Source organism: Coptis chinensis, unplaced genomic scaffold (assembly GCF_015680905.1).
Source record: "Coptis chinensis isolate HL-2020 unplaced genomic scaffold, ASM1568090v1 utg2180_pilon_pilon, whole genome shotgun sequence".
NCBI classification, from domain to species: Eukaryota; Viridiplantae; Streptophyta; class Magnoliopsida; order Ranunculales; family Ranunculaceae; genus Coptis; species Coptis chinensis.
In genome coordinates this window covers 467,508-489,845 of record NW_028238123.1, presented here as the reverse complement: position 1 = coordinate 489,845, position 22,338 = coordinate 467,508, and the positions used below count along the sequence as shown (strand labels likewise).

The 22,338-nt window shown below is 36.5% G+C and overlaps 4 protein-coding genes and 1 long non-coding RNA gene across 5 annotated transcripts; 3 read left to right on the top strand and 2 right to left on the bottom strand.

Annotated features, from left to right (window-relative positions):
• Positions 1 to 5,572: 5,572 nt before the first annotated feature.
• Positions 5,573 to 6,695, bottom strand: LOC147473619 (uncharacterized). Its single transcript, XM_086587238.1, has 4 exons — positions 6,588 to 6,695; positions 6,193 to 6,486; positions 5,839 to 6,106; positions 5,573 to 5,758 (listed from the first exon to the last, which is right to left on the bottom strand). The coding sequence occupies exons 1-3, from the start codon at positions 6,648 to 6,650 to the stop codon at positions 5,975 to 5,977; spliced, it is 489 nt and encodes a 162-aa protein (XP_086443364.1). The 5' UTR covers positions 6,651 to 6,695; the 3' UTR covers positions 5,573 to 5,758; positions 5,839 to 5,974.
• Positions 6,696 to 8,554: 1,859 nt separating this feature from the next.
• On the bottom strand, positions 8,555 to 21,420 carry LOC147473615 (uncharacterized). The gene is made up of 7 exons (XM_086587220.1): positions 20,717 to 21,420; positions 20,538 to 20,596; positions 19,991 to 20,048; positions 19,628 to 19,912; positions 19,521 to 19,543; positions 19,250 to 19,428; positions 8,555 to 9,075 (listed from the first exon to the last, which is right to left on the bottom strand). Exons 1-7 carry the CDS (start codon positions 21,418 to 21,420, stop codon positions 8,659 to 8,661), a joined length of 1,725 nt encoding a protein of 574 aa, XP_086443346.1. The 3' UTR covers positions 8,555 to 8,658.
• LOC147473618 (uncharacterized) lies at positions 9,507 to 10,827 on the top strand. The gene is made up of 4 exons (XR_015210379.1): positions 9,507 to 9,641; positions 9,720 to 9,771; positions 10,470 to 10,580; positions 10,678 to 10,827. It is a non-coding gene; the product is annotated as an uncharacterized LOC147473618 (long non-coding RNA).
• On the top strand, positions 12,431 to 13,349 carry LOC147473617 (uncharacterized). Its single transcript, XM_086587216.1, has 2 exons — positions 12,431 to 12,948; positions 13,058 to 13,349. Exons 1-2 carry the CDS (start codon positions 12,452 to 12,454, stop codon positions 13,347 to 13,349), a joined length of 789 nt encoding a protein of 262 aa, XP_086443342.1. The 5' UTR covers positions 12,431 to 12,451.
• On the top strand, positions 15,510 to 17,745 carry LOC147473616 (alpha-1,3-mannosyl-glycoprotein 2-beta-N-acetylglucosaminyltransferase-like). The gene is made up of 5 exons (XM_086587230.1): positions 15,510 to 15,703; positions 16,300 to 16,362; positions 16,449 to 16,487; positions 16,567 to 16,737; positions 17,641 to 17,745. Exons 2-5 carry the CDS (start codon positions 16,309 to 16,311, stop codon positions 17,743 to 17,745), a joined length of 369 nt encoding a protein of 122 aa, XP_086443356.1. The 5' UTR covers positions 15,510 to 15,703; positions 16,300 to 16,308.
• Positions 21,421 to 22,338: the final 918 nt, after the last annotated feature.

Genomic DNA, 22,338 nt, shown 5'->3' with positions numbered 1-22,338 from the left:
AAAGCAAGGACAACTAGGTTTGCCTGTAATAGGAGAAGTGAAGTCTATTAAGAGTTTTGTACCTCACATTAGTGCGGCTGACGCTTTAGTCTCCACACTAGTAGATACCCCTATTATGGAAGAAGACAAGGATCATAATTTCTACTCCCTAGACATAGATAACATCGAGGAAGATTTCCTTCGACTCTTTTGCAACCCTTATTTACCACCTCGCGAGTCCCCACCTATTGACATTCATTCATCTCTTGACGCCATGACGGAAGAAGAATTTTTCACCCTCTATCCCAGTGATTCTTCTTACCCACCTATTGAGGAGTGTCTTGCATATCTCAAGGCCTCTGATGATATAGAACTAAGAACACTAGTTAAGCACTATTCACCCACCTCACATCCTCATGTCACTCATTCACCTTCCATCACGAATGTTCCTCGCCCTCTACCTTTTCAAAGAACCATTGAGTTTGTACTTGACCTTCTTGTTTATCCTATGCTTCATGACTTTCTAAACCCATCTGGTGAAGAAGTAACACCCAAGGACAAGCCACCTGACACTTTTTAATTTTTCCATTCCTTCCATCTCAAAATTATCCGCAACCCACGTATCTTCCACAACCATCCATTTTCTCACATTCACTCACTTGGCATCCCTTTCGTAGGACGACAAAGAAGAAACTGTATGCTCGATTACGTTCTAGATCTATCAGGCTTCGCTCTCATTCCACTAAGCCACGTCATAGGAAATCTTGGTGCTTAATTTTTTTTGAAGGTGCTTTCCATGTTAACTATTTATGGAAAGATCCACAATTATTTAGATTACTAATATATGGTAAACTGCATATTAATACATATATATCACATTAATTCTATGGAATATGACTTTAAAAGACCTAAGTTTTTGTACAATACCACCTTTCTGGAGTATAGGCCAAACAAAAATTTTCAAACTTAAAAAGAGTTTTCCAATTTTGTTTGGGGGTGACATATTTTGGTATTTCATTTCAAAATGTTTTGCCACCCATTGCTTTTCATGTTTACTCCAATTTAGTTAGTACGTAATAGTTTAATTGTGGTTCATGTTATCATATCATCTTTATAATATTTTTGTTACAAGTACTGCCAGTTTTTACCATATTTCTATGGTAAATTCTTTCCTTATCTCTTTACACTTTGAGGACAAAGCGTTCAATTGTTTGGGGGTGGGATAGAAACATTTGCAAATATTAGGCACTTTTAGGATGTAAATTACGCACTTTTCTTTATAAAATATTAAAAATCATAAATATTGTTTATACTAGGCACTTAGTGATAATGGTATTGTTCCTTTCTCCATGATGATATTAGTCTAGAAATCTCATGTAGTACTTGAATTAGGATTTAATTTTTGAAACTTATATTAATATATAGGTAATAGTCATTGCATCTTTTCACAAACATCTTGCATGAGCATCTTTGATTGTACTTGGCAGTATTTTTCTGAGACCTAGGTTAGAGTACTTAATACATATCCTGTGAGCATCTAGCCTAAAAGGCTCATAAAAGTGAAATATCTGAGTGATGACACAAGGGAGAAGTAAATTCCGAGTAGAGAAATCACACATCTACTTGCTTGATCACCATACCATATCCTAAGCGAGAATTTAGGCCCTCTTTGGATCGATATAGCCAAAAATTCAACCCTATATGAAATTTATTATCCGCTAGACTGTGTCAAAACAACTGATTTAGGACGGCTCATATCTGTCGAGATTGGTCAATCTCGACGGCTACTGACTGTCTCACAAGCCGTTGTTAAAAATGTCGTGGTATTGATTATTAACGGTTAGTAGCTGTCCATTATGTGAAATACAAAGACAGCTGTTAGCCGTCGAGTATTGAGTTTTGTGGACGGCTAATGGCCGTGGTTTAGGGTTTAAAACAACAACTTCGCACTGTCTAGAGCTGCGTCCTGCTCGATCAAAACACGAAATTGAATAGTTTCAATTCCTTATTGCAGACGGCTAATGACAGTAGAGTATTTGAAAATCTAAATCCACCTGCTACTTCAATATGATTGGCTACCTAAATAATTTAAATTCAAACTGCACTATAATTAAGAAACCATAATCAAACTTAAGTACCAAAACATCTTTATATTTATCATCCCATCCAAAATGTTTACATTGCAATACCATATACTATAAAACTTGAAGTCTGACAAAATACCAAAATATTTGAACTCGATCTTGTTGCTCAAGTATTCAATAGCTAGCTAGAAACACTATCCAAAGACCAAAAAACAACTATGTACTTTGATTTACAAGGCACGCCAAAAGAAGATAAGTGTTTGTCGATTAAAAGCTTCATCGATCAATGAAAAACCATGTAATTGTTTGGCCAAGTAATCACGTCACCAAGCACGATATCTCCAAGTCTTCCATCTCCTTCATACAACGGTGCAAAATCATCAATTATCTCATCGATTCGGACATTATACGAACTTGGAGGTGTCGTTAAATAGGTGCAAACTTCTCCAAGTGCAACCACAATCTTTGTTATGAAACTCTTCAAGTGACAAGTTGTAGATTGAGATCGGATATGCGGGAATCATCACGAACTGGTGATTGTTGTATTTCCTAAGAAAATAAGAAAAAACAATGAAGTTAATGTAGGTTATTCACAAAGAATAATGAATATAGAGATTATTACTTACTATATCATTTATTAAATCTAAGACATGATACAAACTCAACAACTAATCTTCACTGACTAGAAACATCACAATGACCAAAACACATAGGAAACAGACATACAAAAAAAATTCATACCATTGCAAATTGAAACCAAACCTTAAAGTCACCTATCCTAAAAAATTCAACATACCCACATGACCAAATCATAAAACAATCCTAAGAGAATCAAAATTCCCAAGATCACAAAGTACTTTAACTTCCAACATTTCATTAAAAATCACAAAGACTAATACTAACTGCAAGGCCAGCAAAGACCAATACTAATACGTAATAGACTGTGACATACTTACTATCATCACATACTTGTATAGTATTCAATTTTTCTGCTGTATGGTTTGAATCATGCAGCAGATGTGTTCTTCTTGTACCCAATCCTCTATTTAACCGTATTTAACAAAGAACTGTAATTGTTGTATCTTGTATACAAAGTGGTAATAGAAATAGTACAACCATGTCTCCATTGATTTTGTTTATTCTCGGTTCTCTTTGCATAACTCGCTTACCAACAACATCATCATCATCAGCCACCGTGCTATCTCGCTTATGACTTCCTAGGACACCGCTAGAAAGAGATGAGCATCTGATATCGGCATTCCAAAGATTTTGATAAAGATAACAATGGGTAAGTGTGCTACTTGTTTATTTATGTACTACTTGCTTGCTCATCCGTCATTTGCAAATCATAGGCTGTCACTCCAAGAGTCGGATATGCTCGTCCCTATCTATGAACCAATCTTTGACATCCCTTTTTCAGTGATAAAATGCATAAAGAAAAGGCCCTTAATGATTCACAGATTAACTTGCCGCTTCAGCTTCTCATCACTCTCTACTTTTCGCCGTGAAAGATGTTAAAAATTATACATGGAATCATGATGAAATTTCTGCCAAAATTATTTATCCCACCTCCCTTCTAAACACCAACGAAAAACAAAAGAATAGTAGAACCCGGTAATCTTTGAGATAGGCTATGGTCGTAAGTGAGTTAGAGAATACACGATATGTTACCACCGCTTCAAAAGCAACTTGGACGAGTCATGAATTAATATTATCTATAAATAGCATTTTTACTCAATGTTCCAATTCTCCTTGTTTGATGAACTTTTTTTTTTTTCTGATTGTACATTTCATTATGAGTTGTCATTTTTTTTTTTTCGTGTTTATCACTAGAGATGAATCGAAACAGACCATGAAAGATCATGGAATGGGTGATGAGGCAACTATTAGGGATATAATAGCAGAGGTGGATAGTGAATGTTGGGGACCTTTAGTCTATCTTTCATCAAGGCTCTTTGTCAAGTGAGGGTTCAGAGGTAGGATTTGAACGCTACGAATTGACGAATGTCTTAAAACCGAAAAATGACTTGGGTCTTAATGGCTTATATACTACTCCGGACTAATAAGTTGAGTTAGTTCATAGACTAGTGGGAAAGGCTAAACTAAGGAGTATTCTTAAGTTATACAAAGAATGAGTTCCCCTCAAAAGTTCTACTGCCTCCATTGATCGTACTCTTGTGATTCTACCCGCCGCCACTCTGCCCTATTTATATGGGTTATCCTTTACACGTCCCAAAGATCTTCTACCATAATAGACCGAAAAGAAGAAAGGGGCAATGTAAGATGACGCGGAGAGAAGACTAGAGCGCTTAACTAGCTGATTTAGGACCAGCCTTCTTGCTTATCCGCTTTGATTGCTATCCGGCGAGAATTGAATTGCTTTCCTTTTGGACTAATTGAAGAAAAGCGATCGAAGTGAAGACCAATGAGACTGAAAGGCTTTTTACAAAGATGCCTTGACCGCAGACGAGTGAGATTGATGAAATTCAAAGCAGAACAAGCAGCGGGGGATGAACGCAGATAAGATTGGACTGATCGACTAGTAGGCACCATAAAGCAAGCAAAAAGGACGAGGGGTGATATAAAGAACTAAACATGTTTCCAAGATCATTGCCAATAGGATCAAGCCAGTCCTGCCCCACCGCGGATGTCAGCAGCAAACGACATTTGTTGAGGGAAGGAGAATTGGGGACAATAATGCAAGTAGAGTCAGTCAGTTAAGCCTACGTTTGGACCCCAGTTTTGCGGTTCAAGAGATGCAATAGAGCGAGTTTCAGAGGAATTGAAAGTGGGTACCACATCTGAAACCAGTCTCATATAGCTAGCAAATTAATAAACAGGATTTGACTTAGTAAAGGCGGTATCAGAAAGTCAATTTTTTTATAACCCCCGTCTTTTGGATTTGACTTAGTAAAGGCGGTAATACAAACCTGCGCATACCCACATCAAGTTAATTCTAAGACGTCTAACTATCATCACAATTTGTAGACGCCTATATTAACACAATAATCTTAACCCGAAGGCCTAAATTAACTCCAACATTCAACTGATAGTATAAACGGCGAGGTATAGTAGATACTTATGTTCATACTATATAAGGATTTGCGATTACGCCTATCTACACAGCGGACACATCTCCACTTCAAGGTGTGGAATGGGAGGAGCAACCGGACACTCTGCTAGAGAAGTATTACCGACAGGTGAGGGTGGTACAAGGTCCGTCCTATTCAAAAATTAAAAGCTAACCTAGCAGGCCTACAAGGTTGCAAACCGATTGAACGTAAGGTGGTGGTATCTATAGATTCTCAAAGAGTCGCTCGAGCATGAATAAACATCTTGCGTGTCTTCCCCATCGCAGATTGTTTGAAGTCGCTTAGTTTTAGGATTTTTACCAAGCTACTGAACTACAAGAAAAGAGAAGTGCTACAGACCTTTTATCTAAATTATTACCTAAGATGCATTTCCAAGCCCCAAGATTGGCGCTTTAAGGTCCGAACTTCATCCTCAAGTATCTTGCGAGCCTTGTCTACTTCATCAAGTCTCGCCATGATCGCCTCATAACCTGACTCACTATTTTCACGCGCTCTCTTCTCTCTTCGAGCAATCTCTTTATAAGGAGCTGAAACATGGTAAACAGTCTTTGTGACACCACCACCTAGACCGTGAACACGTCCCTTTCCATCACGACCAATAACCTATTAAGTAAACAAAAGTTTAGGTAGAACTTTGAACAAAACCCATTTGCAAAACCAAAACAAGATGAGAAGCATCACACCATTGCAACGGGGTCATTGTTTAGATCCCTTTCCACTATGTCAGGCTCATTGCTAACAAGTCTATTAATTTCCTCCAACAAAAGAAATCAAAGTCACCATTTCTTAAGTACCTGGTCATACAAACATAAGCAATTTCTATATAAATGTCTCGTTGTCTCTTACAAGAGATTGCTTCGTTTCAAAATTTATGCAACTCCCATCTCTCCTCGTATGGATGGCCACATATCCTTCTATCCTTGAAACCTCACCAGTTGGGCTATTTTTTTTCTGTAACATATTAAACGAATGTGTAGATAAAGACTAATAATAGTTGAGTGCATACGATAATTTTATGGCATTAAATAGATGTTTACCAACTGCTCAATAACTGGAACTGCTCCCATTCTACCAGTTGTATGTGGGTTCTTCATTTGTTCCCTTGCTAACTTTCCATTGAATCGCTTGGTTTTATCCTCTTCTGTTGAGCACATGTCGACGAATGCCTCCCATTCTTCTTTTTTCACCTTGCTAGGAACATTTCTTTTTCGCTCTGCATCTGTCGGAAATTTATCATACACCTGACGAAGTTCATATTTTTTCTGCTTCCAAGCTGTATTAAGCTTACAAAGAGTGCATTCTTTTCGGATGAGTGGAAGATCAATTTCAACCTGTAAATTGGACATGTCAAAATCATTAGTAAACAAATTTGGATACAATACAAATTAAAATGTTTACTGAAATAAAATTAGGTGGATTGACTTGCACTTACCAATACTTTCTTCCACAAAGCATCCTTTGTTAAATCTGGAACCTCTGCCCAGTCCTTGTACATAGGTGGGCAGTGTGTCCTAGCCACCTGCCCGACTATAATGGCATACTTGCTCGATATTGTTTAGTAGCTTGTCCATCATCAGTAAACTCCACTTGGAATCTTGGACCTAATTGGATTAATTAGCAACCGATTAAGTACAAATAGGATGCATAAAAGCTTCACTACTAGAAAAATGACAATAGACAAAATCAATTTATTATGATCTATTTTTCAAATGATCTCATGATAAAAGATCAAATGACCTAATTAACAAGAATATGAAAAGAATAAGATCTAATTAACATCGAACTTCTGAAAAAATATTAGTACCTATCAACCGCCTCCCCCTTAAGACTCCCCGCTTAATATATTAACAAGTTTTAAAATCAGTGCCATGTTTCACGATCTAACCTGCACTCCAAATCCATATTTAACCATTGATCACCAAGAACAAAACAGTGAATGAGGCAGCTCTGACTCTCGTGAAAATAGCAAAATTTCTAGAAAAGTCCTAAGTCGATTATACTAATCAGAGAAATCTAAAATACTTGAGTAAAAAAACCCTTGGGCACCATCTTAAAACTGAAGTTACATAGACAACACCATATCACTTTTCATTAGCTATGCTCCAGCATTACTATCACTGATTAACAATCTTGTAAAATTGTCTTCTCTTTTTAGTTTATACTTCTAAAGTAATAGTGAATGTTGACTCAATAACAAAGGGGCCAGTTAATGCGAAAAAGAGTTGAATAAAGGATCGAGAATCAGTGAAGATGGTTGGGTCAAGTGGCAAGCAATTTGAAAATCAATACATAACATATAAGAAAAGAACCGTGTATGAGTTCCATGGAAGTGGGGAAAGCGATTAGCAACAAGCCAATACAAGGAACAAGCACCCCTAAAGTCTCTGTTTTCGATCAACAATGCATTTTACTGATTAAAAAAAAAAAAAAAAGTACAGACCTAAGACATCCCAAAGTACAGGCCCAATATATCCTTCACAGAGCGGGGAACAGCCCAAACCACCCGTGATTGTGGAAGGAAATGACACACCTCCCAAGAGTAAGAACAATGGATGAGGGTATGGCTAACTAACACCATCAAACAAACACCAGGGACAAGTTTACAATGATTTTCTTTCTTTTGATAAGGTTGTCTATGGTTGGGATTTTATTTTGTGCAGCACACCACATAAAAAAAGACACTCGGCAAGGAATCTTCGACTTCCAAATCAAAGTGCTAGGGAAATTAGTTAATAAATTAGCATAGGAAGACAGGAGTAGAGAGCGAAATAGAAAGATTTTGAGCTGAATTTTTCATCCTTTCCAATATTCCAAAGTCAGTAATCTCTGCATGGTCTCCCATCTAGGATAGTGTACAAACTGCGTAAAAGGGCTACAAGACTCACAATATCCCTATCTGCCATGGCATTGTGGATTCCAAAGTCCCAACCAAGATGACCACTATCAAACCGTATGAAATCACTAAGGGGGTGACTACATGGGTCATTTTTATAGGTTTAACACTTTCCCAGCCAACTTACGTTATTAAATAAACAATTAATAATCAAATAAAAAAATATTACTTTACCTTTTGGTTTTGTCGTCGTCTCGCTTGATTCAGATTCATTTGCTTCAAATCCACTTGCTTCAGATGCTTCTGACATGACTTCTTTTTACCTAAATATAAAGTTCAACAAAATGGTTAAAATCTAAAGCAACGAAATTAAACAAAACATGGAATAGATGTAGCATGTACCATATGTTGCACCACTCGAAGAAAAAACTAAAAACAGAAAAACCCACTAGACAGAGAACACCCAAGATGTTCAAGCCATACTGTTTAACTCACCTTTACCATGTAGAGAATTGGAAAAGATGAATAGAAACAAAAGACACCCAATTCAAAAAGCTTTCCCAGAAATATCAACCATACAAAAAAAAGATTATTCATTGATAAGTTTCCTAAGAACGTCCTTAATTAAGATTATTCATCAACATAAAAAAAAAAAGATTATTCATTAAGATTAAATCCAGTCTTCCGCAACTTCTAGAACGTCCTCAAATAGAGTTGTTGATGAAGAATCATTAGCACTTGTTCTGGCCTCGAAAACCAATGGGTCTTCATAATCATCTATCTCTTGACTCAACCTCTTTGGAGCATCCAAGACAACATGCCAATTATCTCTACTCAAATCCCGACAATAAAAGACTTGTTTAGCTTCAGAAGCGAGAATAAAGGGCTCGTAAACTTCACTTGTATTCCTCATGAACCTCCCAAGATTTACAAATACCAAGTTCGTATCAGGATCAACTGTGCAACCATTTGTTTTATCCTCAATGCGCACCCAATCACAGTAGAACACAATTTGTTTAAATTCTACATAATCAAGTTCAAGAATTCTTTTGACAACTCCATAGTAAGTGACTTCGTCATCAACAAGCACTACAACAATTTTATGATATGACATCACTTGATCAACGTCACTTCTAAAAATATGATGTCGTACATAACATTAGAAATCACTTTTCTCAAAGATGATGTTAGTAGTTGGTGGTAATATTGTTTTAACGTCACTTTCTACAAAAGTGACTTAGAAAAGGTCTACAACATCACTTTTAGAAGTGATGTAAACGCTGTGATGTCGTTTAATCTTTTAAATCACTTTTTGCATCACTTTATAAATGATGTGAAAATTTGAAATATTAAATCACTTTACAAGTGACGTCTTGATTGGAATAGCAAATCACTTTCAAAAGTGATGTCTAGTGGTAGCTATTTGATGGACACATTGCTTCGCTCTAGGCCCATTAGGCCCATTAGACAGGTGGGGCTTTTTAGTAGTACCTTAATTAAACAGAAAACTCTAAGTTTTCGAAGAAACTAAAAAACTTTGAAAATAAAATCTTTAACCGCGAATAAAATTTTGTTTTCCCGCTGCGATTAGAATTCATTAACCTAGGGCGGCTAGGTCAGTTATGAAAAATACAACTCATCCCGTCGATTCAGGTACTTATTAACTATTTACTTATTTCTCTTCAAAGCCCTCTCGTAGAAAACTAATATTATCTATTTTTGTGACAAAAGCACAATCTTTTTCGGTGGATTTTTCTGGAAATCAAAAGAACAAAGTAACCAGGTTTGTCTCTTTCATTAAAGCCCAATTTTTCTGCCTTCAAAACTTTACGGTTCCATTTGTCTCTTTCATTATAGCGTTAACAATACGTGATATCCTATATTGTATATGAAGTCGGCAAGTCTTACAAAGTAATGCTTCGTCCTTAATATCATAGAATGTGTTGTTGTACTGTTTTTATAATTACAGATTAGAATTATATATATCTTATAATTCTAGTTCTTTAGTTTTATTTATCTTTTTTGGGTTTCTGGCCTGCTAAGTGGGCATTGTGTGTAGATGTACCCTCGACTTGTGCATCCATAGTTGTGGTCTAGACTAGTTCAACATTTAAAATTACTGATTTGAGTGGCTAACTTGGCCATATATTCAAGATGTGTTTTTATATTGCTAGGTGTTTGTAAGTATGTTTATGAGATTGTCTTGATTGGTGACTGCCTAGTTGTTACATTTTTTTTTGCGAGGGTTTAATGATGAATGCTTCATTCCTTATTTTCTTCTTTTTCTTGTTGTGAAATAACTGATTTTCGTTGCATGGTTTTTTTGTGTATCTCTTCTCAGTATTTAATGTGTGATTTGAGCTGTAAGATGTTAAGTCTTGTGGTGAATATTCCAAGTACAAATTAAAAAGTTTAAATCTATGATCTAATTTTTTAAGTTATAATTGTATGTGGTGTGGTTTTAACCTTTAAAATTTCCAGATTTACCTATTTTAGTCTATAGAAGGAAAGTAGGCCGTGACATTCAGTTCCTCGTTCGTAGGCAGAATATATAAATAACGTTATGGACAAGTCGTGGAGATCTCTAAACAGGTTCAGTACGTTACATTATTTCTATTACTTTAGTTAAAAAACATATATATATATAATACTTAAAGGTTATATTGATGATTGGTTTTGTAATTACCAGAGCTGGGGACGAGTATGGATTTGCTGTTGATGAATTCATTAGAATCGCTTTAGCTCCCTTCGAAGACAAAACAATCCTTAGATGTCCATGCAATGAGTGCTTAAACTTTGAACTTTTGAGTCCAGATGTCGTAAAAGACCATTTGATAGAATGGGGGTATTGATATGACTTATGATCCGTTCATTTTGCACGGAGAGGAAGTGCAAGTGCCTCTAGAAAATGAAGGATTTGCACATACAAACGTTGACCAGACAGAGACATATGAAATGTTTAAAGCGACGTATGCAAGTAATGTGAAGGACTTTCCTGGTGATGCAAAAAACACAGCCAAAGTCCGAAAGTCAGTTGAGGAGTCTGAGGAGCCCTCAGATGAAGGCTGTAAGTACAACAAGTTGGAGAGACGATTGTTAGATTGTATAGTCTAAAAAGCAAAGCGTGGCTGGTCCCAATAGAGGATTTACTGAATTGCTGGAGATTTTTAGTGATATTCTTCCAGAGGATAATGTTATTCCTACATCAAATTATTCAGCAAGGTCGTTGTTAAGGAAGTTTGATTTGGATTTTGTAGAAATTCATGCATGTGTAAACGATTGCATTTTATATAGGGGTGATGATTATAAAAATCTTGTGAGTTGTCCAAAGTGCCATGCTAGTCGATGGAAAATTGATCCGCATACAAAGCAAATAAGGGAGAAGGTTCCAGCAAAAGTTCTTAGGTATTTTCCTATTATACCAAGGTTCAAGAGGATGTTTATGTCCGTCGACAAAGCCGAAAGCAACCGACATGGCATGCATCGAATGCAGTAGTGATGGAAACATGCGTCATCCAGTTGATAGTCCTGCGTGGAAGCATATTGATAGAAGTTGGCCATCTTTTGGTGAAGAAGCACGCAACCTTCGTTTGGCGTTGTCGGCTGATGGTGTCAATCCCCACCGAACTCTAAGTTCAAGGCATAGTTGTTGGCCAGTCATTTTAGCGATATATAACTTACCTCCGTGGTTGTGCATGCGAAAAAGTTATATGATGTTGACTTTGATAATTCCCGGTCCTAACCAGCCAGGCAATGACATAGATGTTTACTTGAAGCCATTGATTGATGACCTGCTGCTTTTATGGAGAGAAGGTGTGGAAACTTATGATGTATATGAGAAAAAAACTTTCACGTTAAAAGCTATTTTAATGTGGACCATTAATGATTTTCCAGCGTTTGGTAACCTAGCTGGATGTGCAACGAAGGGTAGATTTGCATGTCCTAAGTGTGGCGTTAATACATGTGCGGTGTGGCTAAAACATAGCAAGAAATTCTCTTACATGGGAAGTCGAAGGTTCCTTCCAGCTGATCATCCATTTCGTTTGAAGAAAAGTTGGTTTAATGGGAAACAAGAACTTGGAGAGAAGCCGGTGCCTTTGAAAGGAACAATGATTTTTGATGAGGTAAAAGGTATTGAAGATGATTGGGGAAAATATGTAGTAAGAGATTTGAGAGATGATTGGGGAAAATCTATATCACTAAAGAAAAGAAAACGTGGAAAGGGTGTGCCATTGAAAAAAGGTCGTGGAAAAGCAACACAACAGATAAAAAGAAAAGGCCATATGTGGAAGAAGAGATCTATCTTTTTGACTTGCCTTATTGGAGATTTCTCTTGTTACGTCATAATTTAGGCGTTATGCATATAGAGAAAAACATTTGTGAAAAGCTTGCTTGGGACAATCGTTGAATATGAAAATAAAAAATCGAAGGATAACATTAAATCTAGGAAAGACTTGCAGGAAATGGGAATAAGAAATGACTTGCATCCTAAGCAAAATGGGGATAGAACATTGCTTCCTGCATCACCATGCAACTTGTCAAAGAGTGAGAAGCAAATATTTTGTGAAAGGTTGAAGGCATTGAAGTTGCCTGATGGGTATTGTTCTAACATATCATGTCACGTTTCCTTAACTGACTATGCTATTTATGACTTGAAGTCTCATGATTACCATGTCTTAATGCAACAACTATTGCCTATGGCTTTGCGGAATCTCTTACCCAAAGGGCCAAGAAACGCAATTTTCAGACTTTGCTCCTTTTACAATGAACTTTGTCAAAGGACTATTGATCTGGAAAAGATGGAGAGTATAGAGGATGAAGTGGTTGTGACAATGTGTTTACTAGAAAGATATTTCCCTCCATCATTTTTTGACATCATGGTACACTTAACACTTCATCTTGTGCGAGAGGTGTGCCTTGGAGGACCGGTACAATTCCGTTGGATGTACGCCTTTGAAAGGTATTAAATTTATTTAAGTCATTATTAATAGGTTTTAATTTAGCTAAAATCTATAAAGTATGTTTTCAGTATATTGGGTTCTAAAAGTTCAATTATTCACCAAATATAGGTACATGAAGGATTTGAAAGCAAGTGTTAGAAATCACGCAAGGCCTGAGGGATGCATGGCTGAGTCTAACTTGGCCGAAGAGACTGTGGCATTTTTCACTGAGCATATGAAACGAGTTGAAGTGAATAACGACCCAGAAAGTAGAAATGAAAACTATGATGATGAATCCATTATTCAAGAAGGAAAACCACTGTTAAAAGGGAAAGTTGTAACATTAGAAAGAGATATGGTCAAAGTTGCACATCGTTGCATTTTACTCAATTTTGAGGAAGTTCAGCCGTACATTGAGTAAGTAACTTTGTTAAATGTAGCACTTAAAAATATACATGGGAAGTCGAAATACTTAACACTTACCTTGTAATTAAGCAGAGAACACAAGAAAGAGCTTTCTGGTTTGTTTAATAAGAAGAGGGAAAACAGGATTTGTTTAATAAGAAGAGGGAAAACAGGATTTTAGTTTGGGAGTCATTATCATGTATATAGCTTTCTGGTTTGATTAAGAGAAGAAAGTTGATTTTCGCTTTTGGTGCTTTTCCCACATATCAATTATGTTACGGTTGGAAAGGAGTCCTACCTTTTAGAGGTCCCAGAGAGTTTGCGAGGGAGCATTCCACGGGACTATGAACTGCGGTCATCAAAGAAGGTTAGAAATAGATTTCTGTTATTCTTTTTCTTTGTTTGTCCGCTAAGATATGTTATTTATCAATTTGTATCTTTCTTTTGTAAAAAAAAAGAAACCGAACTTCATTAGTTGAATCTTTTCTTTTGCATTGTTATTCTTTTAATTTGGATATGCCTACTCCAAAGTGCAATTTTGAGGCTTCATGTGCGAAAATAATCGAGAGGAAGTAGCTTTTGAGCATGGATTGTGGGGGTTCTTTATTTCCTTTGAGCATAGCATACATATTTTTATATTCAGTATGAAGAAACTACTATTTGGCCGTATGGGAGTAATGTCAATGTTAAGATATTTAATCTCGGAATTTGGATTATGTTGGTGGTTGGGACATTTTGATGTTGTAGCCAATTTGGCAAGATGATGGTGTTCAATTTCCTTCCATAGTACCTTGCTAAGGAAGGGGCCTTATGCCTCTTATTATGAGTTGGGAGGCAAATGATAAATGGGTAGCGGTGCAAACCTAGTTGGGCTGTGTTAGCTTCATGTGGACATATATACACCTCTCTTTTTTCTTTTTCATGTATCACATGCTATTGGGTGATAGCGATGTAAATGTTTTAGTCATCAAATCTGAAGAGAGTTACCTTTAAGTCCTTTACTTGTGGGACTTATAAGAAGCAAACACTACCCTCTTTCGGGACCATGTTTGTTGTTTGGCTCATCAATTAAAACAATCAAAGTTGAACCTACTTGCTATTTTCTGCACCTGCGGGGATTCTTAGTCTTGGACTCGCAAATTAAAAAGTTAGTTGGGGAGCATACTCAAGCTGAAGCCGAGAAAGAATCTAAACTTAAGAGTATACTACAAAGATTGATTGCACGTTTCAGTGATTGATGATTGTTGGGGTGAACTTGATAGGGACTCTCAGGTACTTCGTCAGTTTGTCTAACTATGTTTATTGCACATTGCACGTGTAAAACTTAACAGAGTAAGATCTAAATTTATGTTTGGCTGTAGGGAAATTTAGTTCCTAAAGCTTCAGCCTTCCCTTGGGCATTAAGGCGCTTTGCAGATTATGTCCATATATATCAAGGGATTTGAAGCTAGGAATCTACTCGATGCCGGGGTACTAATTTTCAATATCTTTCCTAGAATTTCTATTTGTCTTTTGTCGGTTTTTACAAGTATATTTCCATTCTAATTAATTTCATGGAGAGTTGTCCGGATCATTCTTTAAATGACTAGGATTTCCTCTAATAAATAGAACGCATGAAAGACTGTTACTTAGTCACCTATGTAGGGTCCTCGTGTAATAAGCTTTCTTGAAATCACTACTTGAATACTATACTTTATTTTTTTTCAGACCCAAACCTGCAGCAAAGGCTTCTCGGTGCATATGTTCCTCTTTGATGTCCGACTTTTTTGGTAATGAATGTTGGATTTACTTGTTGAGGGTTACCTTATCTCTTCCCGTTGGGAACCCGGGATGTCAAACATCATTTCTTTTGAGTTTATTATCAGAAAATACTTGCTATCATATACTATTTGTCTCGATTGTTTTATGAATAGTAACCGGCGGTATGAGCGTGGTTGTGTTAGTATGATGACCCAAGTACCCAACCCAACTAGGAACCTTAGTTGTAAATATTTACATGTGTTGAGAGACCGGGGTTCCTTAATGTGAAAAAAACATAATGCTCCCATCTGTGAAGAATCAAAATCGGTATGGACCGACAAAAAACTTGTTATATATGTTTCATAGTACTGGATGTTCTGCATGCATTGTGCATTATTTGAATACAAAAAACTTGTTATATATGTTTCATAGTACTGGATGTTCTGCATGCATTGTGCATTATTTGATAGTTTTTTGCATGATACTAATATCTAGGAAAATATGTAGCCACAGTTAATTATAAGTGTAAAATAAACTTACTGGGATGACTGGCTAAGATTAAAAGAGAACCACAAAGGTCGACAGTTTGTACATCCAAAAGTGTGCAGGACTTACAATTTTGGTGAACATGTATGTGTCTTTACTTGATATGCAAATCTAAAGAACTGTCATTTTATAAGCTAATCAGAAAAGGACTATCCCATGTTGATGCTTTTCCTTTTCCTGTTTCTGACTAGTTAGTGATATTTCACTTTACATAATTATCTGCATTAATACATTATATGTTCATTTGAGACCTGACATATGTTGGTCTCTATAATCATTTGGAACACAAGGTTCTTTCAAATAGATGCTTCAGATTCAGATTAGCATGTGACCCAACACTTGATCTCTTGAGGTTCTGAAATAGTAAAGTCCAAAATGTTTAATCTCCCATTTTCTCAAGGAAATTTCTAATATGCAAACCTCTTTTGACCAGAAGACTCTAGAAAGATAAAGCTTGTCTAATCAATATTCAACTAGCATCGTACTACTAATCTTGTCTCTGATTATAGAAATACAGCTGTGTTGATCAACTCCAGGTTTATTCTCGTTAGACTACTTGATGAGTGTGAATGCAAACCGGTTTTCATTATGCCTATATTTGGCTTTTGTTCCTTTATGTTGTACTTTATAGAAAGTCTTTTGAGTTCAGAATCAGTCAATTACTTTATTTTGGGTTGCAGGGTTCTAGTATGGGGCAGTTCTTCAAGCAATACCTGGAGCCTATTAAGATGAATGACGGTCATGTGAGCAATTTTTGTTTTTGCTATCTTATTATTTTCACTAGTCTTATATATACTTGTTTGATTCTATTTTTTTGTTCTTTCCAAAGGTTGATTGGAAATCAATGGATCTGAGCTATTTGATGGAGGTAAATTATTTCACAAATGGCACGCAGTGAAAGTGTTACTCTTATTTTCTTGTAATCCATAAATACCTTTTTTTGGCAGGAAAATTACGAAAGGCACTTTGGCAACATTGTGTCAAATGCAACACCTGTTCATGGAAGTGATGTCGTCCTCAAGGCATATAATATTGATGGTGATGTGCGCATCCAGTACAAAGACCAGGCAGATTTTGAGCACATAGCTCGTCAGTTTGGAATATTTGAAGAATGGAAGGTAATCCACTCTCCTATTTTGCATTCTCGATATATTTTTCTTCTGTCTAGCTTTCTTCTTCTCGATAAAGTTCCTCTTTGAGATTGACACTATTTATACAAGTCACTGATTGACGAAGTGGAAATATTTGGCCTAGAGCTGGGCAATTAAATTGTTGAGTACTTTCGAGTAACTTCATTTAGCCAACCCGACTAACAATTTAATCCCGATAAGAGACAAGTCCTTGTCTACACTTATTTAATCATATTTATTTTAGGTGATTGAGTGTTTTGATTATTTATAGATTGATTGGGTTCTTAATTGGCTCCATTATGTTGGTATTTCAATGTTAAATATATTAACAAGTATTTGTAAAGAAACAGTGTAATGAAAAATTGCCCAATTAATGCCGATTAATCCCCGACTGATTACACCTGCTCTCTCTTCAAACGAGTAGCGATTTAACTGCACAGCCCTAGAGTCATATGAATATTTATATGATAGCCTCAAAGTGTCCTTAAAACATGACTCGTGATTTGTTCAAGTGAACGACCGATCACGAGTCTCGATTATCTGCGTAACTTCTAATCAAGTATAACTATGGCGGCAGTCCATACACACAAAACGATTTCTCTGTATGTTTGCCGATACCTTAAATGTGATAAGTGCTTGATGCTATTAAACTTATATATCAACTTTTATAAGCCATTATAACTTCTCTTAAATTTTACTTGCTATTATTCTATATAATACATCCTGTGGAACTGCTATCTAACTTGGCCTTTTTGCTTATTCATTATGTTTTCTTCCCTATGTTCAGTTCTTGCATCATTTTGCTACATAAGAAATTAAATTTTTCGCACGTTTTGAAGTGTTCGAGGAAAGGGACTATTATGACTATTAATTAATCTATTCGTTTTGAAGTGTTTGAGGAAAGGGACTATTATGAGGATCCTATGCTGTGGTCATCCGCTGATGCTTGCAACTGCCCATGGCAGGATTTCGCACCATTTATGGTGTTCGCTCTGAGGGCCCGGAACCAATGCATTTTTATTTGGACATGGATGGCGAAATTGAATCCATAAGCTTTTTGTTTGCCATTAATTTTAGTGTTACTTTCACTTGAATTGCCCCATCACCCATTTGCTTGTTTTGAGTAGATGAAGTGAGCATTTCTTGAATTTTTGTCTACCCTTACTACTGTTGATTATCATTGTCTAGGCAACATGGACACTTACATCTAAAGCTACCGACTTGTCAAGGGCGCTTTGCGATATATCCGTCTTATGGGGCTAGGCTTGATTGCTTAAACAAATGGGATACAGATACAGTTGGTGCCTTTGTGATATTAGTATTTCTGGATTCAGACATCTTTTATGGTTTTGTTAAGTTTATGACCTATATACATAGTTACTTGCTGATAGGTTAGACCACGTACTGGTGGTTTTTGCCTTGTGACCACTTATAATTCAGTGAATATATTTGTTCTTTTCTTGGCGCACTGGAGAGCCAATGCTTGATATATACAAGTATATTGCTTGAATATATTTTGTTTGGAAACACAATCTAGCTCTGAGCATAAGAGAAATCACTTGGTACCATGGGCATTGTATATATGAGCATGCAAGTATTAGATTTACTTACAATGTTGAATTGGAACATTGTGTGTCATGAACTAGTCCCTAGGGTTGAACTGAAACCAATTGAATTGGACAGTAAACTTGATATTAATAGTTGTTGCAGGTATTAGATTTACTTGAAGGTGCTTGTGAATCGTTACTGGACAGCATCGTAGTTGGGAAGAGTCATATGACATGTCATGGTTGCTCGAGCTTAGAAGCATATTTCCTAGAGACGTGGTGCAACTACAGATTTAACTCCTTCCAAAGAATTTGAGTCGCAACATCAGCAATGGAGGACCATATTAGTGTGTCATATGTATTTGTAATTGGGGATGAGTTGAGGTGATATATGTAGATGTACAGTGGTGTATACATTTCATTTTTATTTGATGATTAATGAGCAGGAAAATGGTATACTAGGCTAAATATATAATTTTTTTTTAAAATTTCTGAGCAATACGACATCACTTTTAAAGTGATTCGAAAAGTGTTTCACATCACTTTTCAAGTGATGTGCTTTTTTAAATGATGCATCGCTTTTTAAGCGATGTCAATAGTCCTTTTCTAACGTCACTTTTTTTTTGTAATGTCAATAGTCATTCTTTAACGTCACTTTTTAAAAGTGATGTCAAATTGATAAATATTACGTCACTATAAAAGTGACTTGTATACTTACAACATCACTTTTTGAAATCACTTTAAGAAGTAATGTCTTATGTTTTCCCCTACGACATCTTTCCAAAAGTGATTTAAATTGTTACAACATCACTTCTAGACATCAATTTAAAAGTGATGTTAAAACACACAAACTTTTAACGTCACCGCTATTAACATCACTTTTGAAAGTAATGTGAAATAGTTATAACATCACTTTTCCGGTGATGTAAAAACATAAAATTGTTGTAGTGAAGGTTCCTATCCTTGGTGCTTGCCCTAAAACTAGTCACAGCCTTTATGGAAACCCCACTATTCTGTGTTGTGGTCATTGATTTGGAATCCGACGTATAAAAAACATACCCATTCGCTGTGTATCTGTTATATGACACCGCTGTAAAAGATGGACCATCAACAATCCTCTTGAAAGGAGATACTTTTTCATTTTGTAGTTGTAGTCTTAACCAAGGAATGTAGTCCAACTCTTTTGCTTGACTGCCCTACGATTTTTACCCCTTGATTTCTGACTTTGGAGGTACACTTGGTACTTCCTGTGAAAATAATAAAAATTCAAGACAGTTGACACACATAACTCAAGTATTGACTACCAAAACAATGGTAAATGCACGACTTACTCTTCCCACTCGGCATTTTCCGAAGAATGCGTCAAAACCCACTTGCGAACTTGTTGATACTCTATATTTGGAAGAACATATTGCTTTCCCTTTTTATCCATAGGGTTTGCACTTTCAATATCCTCATTCATGATCACCCTTCTCCTATTCTTATGGCTTCCCAAGTTGCCATCATGAATGTACTCCATACAGTACATCATCGCCTCTTCCACGAGGTATTGCTCTTGGATGCAACCCTCGACAAAAGTCTGATTGGTTACATACCTTTTATAAGTTTTCATCATCCTGTGCATATGTCATTAATTAATACAAAATGACTACATGCTAATCACAAGAAAGATATATATAAAGAACTTTACTCACCTCTCAAAAGGATACATCCACCTATATCTAACAGGTCCACAAATTTGTGCCTCTTCTACTAAGTGCACAACAAGGTGTATCATTGAAACAAAAAATGAAGGCGGGAAGTATTTTTCAAAGACACACAAAGTTTCCACAATGCATTTTCTCATGTTCGAAAGGTTCGCACGACAAATGACTTTGGAGCATAGGACGCTAAAGAATAAAGACAACTGGCGAATAGCTTCACTCAATGGCTTGTGTTTTTTGAATAGATGCATCAATAACACGGGTAATAAATGTTGTAAAAGGATGTGATAGTCATGGGATTTTAGGTTCTTGAGCTGAAAATCCTCCAAGTTCACATTATGTTTCCAATTTCCACTATATCCAACATGAACCTTCAATTGGTGCAAAGTTTTACAAAGCAAAACTCTCTCTGCACGTGAAAGAGAAAATGCACCTATTGGATAAGACCACTTGTCATTCTTCATTACCGACCACAAGTGTTTCTTTATCTTCCTAGCTTTAAGGTCCAGACGGGCTTCAAGTCCATCCTTACTCTTACCTGTACCCATGATTGCTGCAAACAGATTCTCTGCAACATTTTTTCCACGTGCATCACATCTAGATTGTGGCAAATAGGCAGATGCTGTAGGAATTAAACATATAAGTGAATATATGTATATATATACATAAAGTTACATGATATACTACTACACAAATGTCAAAAATACCTCCCAATACGGCAATGTAAAGAAGATAGAATCCTTTGAAAATGCTGAATTTTCTAGTTCTTTAGTCCTTTTTCTCTTCTTCTTCCTTCCTTCCGGTGTATCCGGCACCTTGCCAAACTTGTTCTGAATTTGGCTCATTCTAATTTTTACTTGAGAACCCTTTAAACGAATAGGACGCTTACCATGTTCTTCTTTTCCATTAAATTGTGCCTTCTGGACTCTAAAGCGATGATTCGGGTCTGCTAGGAACTTTCGATGACCCATATAAGCAAACTTTTTTCCATGCTTTAGCCAAGTAGAATCTGAATCTTCACTACAAATAGGACATGCATACCTTCCCGCCGTTTTACGTCTAGAAAGATGGTGAAACGCAGGAAAATCGTGTATCGCCCACAAGCAAATTGCCTTTATAGTGAATGTCTCTTTAGCATGGGAGTCATATGATTCAACTCCAGCACCCCATAACTGTTTTAGCTCTTCGATTAAAGGCTGCAAGAAGACGTCGATGTTATCCCCTGGGCTACTTGGACCAGGAATTAGAAGTGTCAACATAGTAAACTCTTTCCGCATGCACAATGATGGAGGCAGATTGTATGGAGTAATCATAACAGGCCAACAACTATAAATGTTGTTTTTGTTCCCAAATGGATTAAATCCATCTGTTGCAATCCCTAATCTAACATTACGTGGCTCCACAAAGAAACTCGAGGCCATTTAAGATTAATTGAGTTCCACATGGAAGAATCAATGGATGACGATATAAGCGTTGGTCAGAAACTGCATTTGCATGCCATTTCATATTCTCTGCAATCCATGGTATGCTATACATCTTTTGCAATCTCTCAGCCAAAGGAAAATACCTTAGCTTCTTCCATGGTTTAATCTTAGCCTTCGGTTTTAACGGGTTCACCGGTTGCCATCTGTTTTCACCACAAGTGGGACAACTAATCAAATCCTTATATTTGTCACCCTAGTATATAATACAATCATTTAGGCATGCATCAATAATTTCACACTTCATGCGAAGAGGTTTGATCAAGTTCTTAGCAGCATAGGTCTTCTCAGGTAGTGTATTCTCTTCTGGTAAAGTCTTTTTAAGGAATTGCAACAACTCTGTGAAGCTACTATTAGACCACTTGTGTCTAGTCTTCATGCTCAACAACTCAATCGTCGTCGATAATTTTGAATCTTCACCCCGACATGATGGATATATTGGTTTTAAAGCATCCTCCATCAACTTGTCGTATTGAACATCCTGCGGTATGGCATTGGGTGAATCTCCATCATCATCTCCATCATCAACTTCGTTAAGACATGCATCTAAGTCAACAGGATGACTTCGTCCAAATGTGTCATTGACCATCTCTTCCGTCCCTCGGCAACATATTTTCGGGACCCCTAGTAGAAGAACTAGTGGGAGCTTCAACATAGTTACTACTTACGAAGATGACTCTCCATGATGTATCCATGATGTATATGTCTCGCCTATACCATCACAGATAAAGATGCTCAAAGAATATCTTTTGTTGTTGACTTCCCCTAAATTACGACACACTTAGCACAAGGACAACAATACCAGTCAAGTTCCTTTCCTAATTTCTCTTGCATGAACTGGATGAATGATTTAACACC